Raw genomic sequence first — 5458 nt, forward strand, 5'->3', positions numbered from 1 at the left:
ATCACGGCTGGTGATGTCCGGACTGTGCGTGTGGATGCCGCGACCGCGACCCCGCCCTCTGGCTAGGAGCTGATTGGGGGGGGGGGGGCGTGGCACCATCATCAAAACAACAACAACAACAACAACAACAACAACAACAACAACAACAACAACAATAATAAACAACAATAACAATACTGGCAACAACAGCAACAGCTATGCCCGTCAAAGTTTTCCCGGGCTGGTGTGGGGTATGGGAAAAGGGGGGGTGGGGTGAGATAGATAAATCTGCCCACACAGGGGGTGGGGGAGAGGCTGGGCGTGCAAGTCACTCCCGTCGGCAGCGTTCGCCCGTGGGACAAAAATGAGCCGTCTATTCTGGCTTTGTCTGCGGGAGGGCCGATTAGCGGGCCGGGGGAGCTGGGCCGGGTGGGGGTGGTGGGGAGTCTTGCGAACCATTAATTAATGTTGCGGACCGCATCGTTGCTGCGCCCCTCGTCGTATCCATTTCCCCCCTAAAGTGTAAGCAAAGCTGCTCCGGGAAGGTAACAGAAAAGAAACCCAGCGGTAGGGCCAGCTCTGCCACCCCTCCCCCCTCCCTTAAAGCATCAGGCGGCGCAAGTGAAGTGACCTCGCGCAGCAGCAGCCTGTTCGTCGATCTCACGGTCCCGCCCTGCCCTGCACACCCACACACGCACACACGCACACGCACACGCACACACACACACACACACGGCGGAGAAAAGGGCGAGAGAGGGAAAAGTAAAGCTTAACAGCCTTCTTGCGTTCGCGGGCGGCCGGGCGAGTCCGGGCAGCCGAGGGGCCGCCGGGGCCGGGCACCCGCCGCCTCTGCACCTCGCCCTTGTTACGAATTCCGTTTCACGCGTGGAGCAACCCCCCTCCCCGAGTACTTCCCTTGGCCGCCCGCCGCCCTCCACCCCTCGGCTCGCCCTGACCGAACGGCAACACAACGCCGCTGCCACATACCCCTACGCGAACTCGCCGAGGCGTGTGTAGCTTCTTTGTGCGCGGGCTGCGCCTGCGCCTGCGCCGCGCGCCTGGCCGCCGAGGATCCCCCGGGGCCGGCAAAGAAGGCTCTGGTGAAGCCCGCAGGAGGGCCGAGAGTGCCGCCTCCATCTTCATGCAGCACCGGGACCACCACCGGGCCGCGCCGCGGCGCACTTGGGGTCGTCGGCACTGAAGGGGTTAGAGAGAGAACGAGAGAGGCGAGGAGGAGCAGCAGGAAGCGACGGCGCGACGCCAGCGCCACCGTCCGCTTTCACTGAGTTTTACCGGTTCGGCGTGCTGCGCTTTGCTTTAACGAGCTCAACCCCGCCCAGGTACGCTCTACGCTCTGGTGGGTCCTACCGGAACCAGCCCACCGCCGCCGCAGGTCGGTCTGGGTTAGGGGGCAGACACAACCATTCAACCTTCTCCTTCCAAAATGCTTCCCACCCCTACCCCCTGCCGCCGCCGCCGAAGTGCCTTTCTTCACCCACAGCCCTAAATCCTCCACCACCACCACCACCACCCCGTTTCCCCCGTTACAGACGAACAACCGAATAGAGAGACACGGCAGGGAAAGGGAAAGGGCAGGGCAGGGAAGGGGAGACGAGGCCACGGCGGACATCTGCAGACGTCACGGTGGGGTAGGGGTGGGGTAAGGCGTGCACACGCCAGCCCGCGGGACCGAGTTTACTTGCCTTGGTTTGCCCCGCAAAAGGCACAACAGGGCCAGCGAGCGCTGGGGAAAGGGGGCGGGGGAGAGGGGACTTTAATTTGGTAAACGGTAAGTGCGCTCCCGGCGCCATGAGATTCGAGGGAAGTGGGTGGGAGAGGGGCGCAGTGGAGGCGCGGGGAGGGGCAGGGCGGGGGAGAGGGCGGGCACGGAAGGCCGAGATGCGGTGAGATATGAATGTCAGCGTCTTTCTGTTCGCCCGGCGGTCTGGTCCGCGCCAGTCTGGTGGTGTGCAGCCTCTCCATCGCGGTGGTTCATCATGTCGACGACCTACGCCGCGGTCTCGACGGCCACCACGACGGCCGCCACCTCGATGGGCGCCGCCACCTCGATGGACGCCGCCACCTCGATGGGCGACGTCGACGCGACCATCCCGGTGCTGGACGCGGCGCTGGGCGCGGGTGCGGCCTTCGACATGGAGTTGACCTTCCACCCGGCCGACTACACGCTCTTCGTCCTCATGATGCTCATGTCGGCGCTGATCGGCGTGTACTACGGCTGCTACAAGCGGCAGGACTCGGTGTCCGAGTACCTGCACGGCGGCAAGACCATGTCCGTGCTGCCCGTGGCCATGTCGCTCATCTCCAGCAACATATCCGGCATCACCATGCTGGCGGTGCCGGCCGAGATGTACCTGTACGGCACGCAGTTCGCCCTGCTCGGCATCATGGTCTTCCCCGCCGTCATCGTGGTCATGTACTGGTTCCTGCCCATGTTCTTCAACCTGCAGTGCAACTCGTCCTTTGAGGTGAGGCGGTGGATGGAGGTTGGCCTGACCAACTCCTGTCCTCGCCAGCACAAGTGCGCTGCGCTAAACCCCCACCCCAAACCCCACTCCCTTTTCTCTCTTCATAACTCTCTCTTATTCTCTTTTATGTTTGTTCCTGCAGTACTTAGAAATGCGGTTCGACCGACGTGTTCGTCAGTTGGGCTCGTTCCTGTTCGCACTCGGACAAGTGAGTTACACATTTCAGTTTCTTTATTCTCATATACCGGGTGGCTGACTAACCCTGCTCACTTCTGTAGTTATGCTGCACCGCATGCACGAGTGCGGGCGGGTTGCCTACTCGCTCGGCTCTGCGGGCGCTGTGGAAAGGGGCGATAGGCAAGCCCGCCCGTGCTCGTGCATGCGGTGCGGTACAGTTTACCTATAGAAGTGCGCGGCGTGAATCAGCCACCTGGTTTGAATGAAAAGGCAATTACTACACAAACAACCCAACCGGGTGCTTCTCCCTCCAGCTCCTGTACATGCCCGTGGTCATATACGTTCCCTGTCTGGCGCTGAACCAAGTCAGCGGCATCAGCGTGCACCTCATCAGCCCCATCGCGTGTCTCATCTGCATCTTTTACACCACCCTGGTGAGTGTCACGACCCCACGACCGTACCTGCGGCCTTCGCGCCCACGCACACACACACAAAACAGGGGAGGATGGTTGTCTGCGAGTCGCGTTTTATCAACAGCGTTCTCACCGCCGTGTACACAAGTTACGCAGCACCCTGTTGAAGCAAACAGCGCCCTAATCTCGCATTGTTCTCGCGCAGGGCGGAGTCAAGGCCGTCATCTGGACCGACGCACTCCAGCTCTTCCTGTTGGTGCTGGCCTCCGTGGCCGTCATCGTCCTGGGGGTCGTCCGCCTCGGGGGCCTGGGCGTCCTCTTGGAGAGGTCCTTGGAGGGCGGGCGCATCGAGTTCTTCAAGTGAGTATGGGGCCCAGCCTCATATGGTCCGCCGACATCCCCGACTCGACACTCCTCCGTACTCTGACTGATTGCCGTCCGTACGCAGCATGGACCCCAACCCGTACACGCGCTGCACATTCTGGAACGTCGGCGTGGGCGCGTGCGTCACCATCATCCTGAACATGGGCGCGGGACCGTCCTCGGTGCAGCGGTTCCTGAGCGTGCCGACGCTGGCCGACGCGCGCCGCACCTCCGTCTACCTGGCGTTCGGCTACTTCCTCACCAAGCTCTTCAGCGTGCTCACCGGCCTCATCATCTTCGCGAGCTACTTCTACTGCGACCCGCTGGACAAGAGCGTGGGCGCGGTGCGGAAGGGCGACCAGCTGGTGCCGTACTTCGTCATGGACGTCGGCCGGGACTACCCGGGGCTGTCGGGGCTGTTCGTGGCGGGCGTGTTCAGCGCCGCCCTCAGGTGAGCAGCAGCGTGCCTGGCCGAGTCCATGAAGTACCGTGCCGTTGTAGAGTGTGGGCGAGCAGACGCTTACCGACCAGTGTGTACTTACTGTGAGTTCTGTCTCAGCACCATGTCCGGCGGGCTCAACACGCTCTCTGGCACGCTGTACACCGACTTCATCGAGAAGTACCTGCCCAAAAAAGTGTCGGATGAGCGCGCCTCGACGCACATGAAGCTCGTGTCGCTGGTCATCGGCGCGTTCTGCGTGGGCATGATCTTCGTCGTGGAGAACCTGGGCGGCGTGCTGCAGGTCGCCATCAGCTTCATGGGCATCACGGCGGGCGCCGCGTACGGCCTCTTCTTCCTGGGCATGTTCTTCCCCACGGTCAACAGCAAGGTGAGGGGTGGCGGCGGCAGCGGTGCGGTGAGCGCGGGGGCCGGAGAGTCGCCAGTAACTGAGAACCTTCTGCAGGGCGCGCTGGTGGGCGCGTACACGTGCCTGGTCGTCATGGTGGTGACCGTCGGAGGCAACTCCCTGGCCATGTACAACGACTCCCTGAAATACCCGCACCTGCCGACAAGGACGGACGGCTGTCTTCCCAAGTAAGTCTACCGGAATCACAGTTGTTTGTTTCTCCCACCCACCCCCTCCTCTATTTTTAAGCGCGGCCTTTTACGCAAACTTGCAATCTTGATCAGCTCGACGCTGGACGCCAATTTCCCGACGGCGTCCCCTGACGCTCCCTCACCCCACGATGCCGACGTTTTCCCGCTCTTCAAGGTAAGTTCAGAGGCACGGCCCCGCCACTACCAACACCTCGCGGACAACCCTCACTCACGGCCTGTGTCCTCGTGCCCTCCCGCCAGGTGTCGTACCTGTACTTCAGCGTGCTCGGCGTCGCCGTGACCACGGTCGTGGCGCTGTGCGTGTCGGCCTGCACCGGCGGCAACAACCTGCAGACGGCCGACCCGGACCTGTTCTCGCCGGCCGTGGCGCGCTTCCTGCCAAGGCACCGGAAGAACGCCAAGGAGGCCGCGGCCGCCGCGGCCGCCGTCACCATGAAGGAGTACGAGGCCGTGCCCGGCGCGGACAAGTGAGCCGGGCCCGAGGAAGTGTATTCCCGTGGAGAAGGTCGTCGGGGCCCTCCTGGGAGGCCAGGCACACACCACCTCCGGCCACCGGCCCGCCGCCCCCAGGGCCGGCGCCCCCTGCCTCTAAACTCGTCCAGTACCTCGTCCCGCCCCTCGGACACACCGGGGACGCAAAGGTGGGACCGGGGCAGGCAGGCAATCCCGAGGAGGACGCCGCCCCAACGCCTCGACTCGACACGCCGAATGTGTAATGTGTAATGGTGCCCGTCCCTTCCTCCCCCGGCCACTTGCGAGCCGCGGCCCTTTAGCAGGAGGCCGGGGAGGGGTGGAGAGAGGGCCGCACCACCGCGACCCGGAGTGCATTAAGGGGAGGGCTCTCTGTGTACACCTTCAAGACCTTCGGGGGGTGGGACGAACCAAGACGGGGGTCGACCGAAGCGAGCAGCAGCGGTGGAGGCGAGGCGATCCCTCACTTCCTGCGATGGAATAAAATTACTGTATTACGACCCCACCGC

At 63.2% G+C, this 5458-nt stretch overlaps 2 protein-coding genes across 2 annotated transcripts in view; one reads left to right on the forward strand and one right to left on the reverse strand.

Moving 5' to 3' along the window:
* LOC113210378 (sodium-coupled monocarboxylate transporter 1-like) overlaps window positions 1-5458 on the reverse strand; it is a 27935-nt gene that overhangs the window by 12502 nt on the left and 9975 nt on the right. The gene's annotated exons all lie outside the window — the stretch shown is intronic.
* LOC113210364 (sodium-coupled monocarboxylate transporter 1) lies at window positions 1890-5452 on the forward strand. Its single transcript, XM_026428333.2, has 9 exons — window positions 1890-2465; window positions 2608-2673; window positions 2957-3076; window positions 3261-3415; window positions 3504-3869; window positions 3978-4248; window positions 4324-4454; window positions 4551-4632; window positions 4719-5452. The coding sequence occupies exons 1-9, from the start codon at window positions 1977-1979 to the stop codon at window positions 4947-4949; spliced, it is 1911 nt and encodes a 636-aa protein (XP_026284118.2). The 5' UTR covers window positions 1890-1976; the 3' UTR covers window positions 4950-5452.

Source organism: Frankliniella occidentalis, unplaced genomic scaffold (genome assembly GCF_000697945.3).
Source record: "Frankliniella occidentalis isolate FOCC.00 unplaced genomic scaffold, Focc_3.1 Scaffold2, whole genome shotgun sequence".
Taxonomy (NCBI): domain Eukaryota; kingdom Metazoa; phylum Arthropoda; class Insecta; order Thysanoptera; family Thripidae; genus Frankliniella; species Frankliniella occidentalis.

What these genes read in the sequence shown, in the direction of transcription:
- LOC113210364 (XM_026428333.2), top strand. Translation starts at nt 1,977, where the DNA reads ATGTCGACGACCTACGCCGCGGTCTCGACGGCCACCACGACGGCCGCC. An exon ending in AGTGCAACTCGTCCTTTGAG is followed by an intron (nt 2,466 to 2,607) that starts GTGAGGCGGTGG and finishes TTGTTCCTGCAG; the next exon opens with TACTTAGAAATGCGGTTCGA. An exon ending in GCATCTTTTACACCACCCTG is followed by an intron (nt 3,077 to 3,260) that starts GTGAGTGTCACG and finishes GTTCTCGCGCAG; the next exon opens with GGCGGAGTCAAGGCCGTCAT.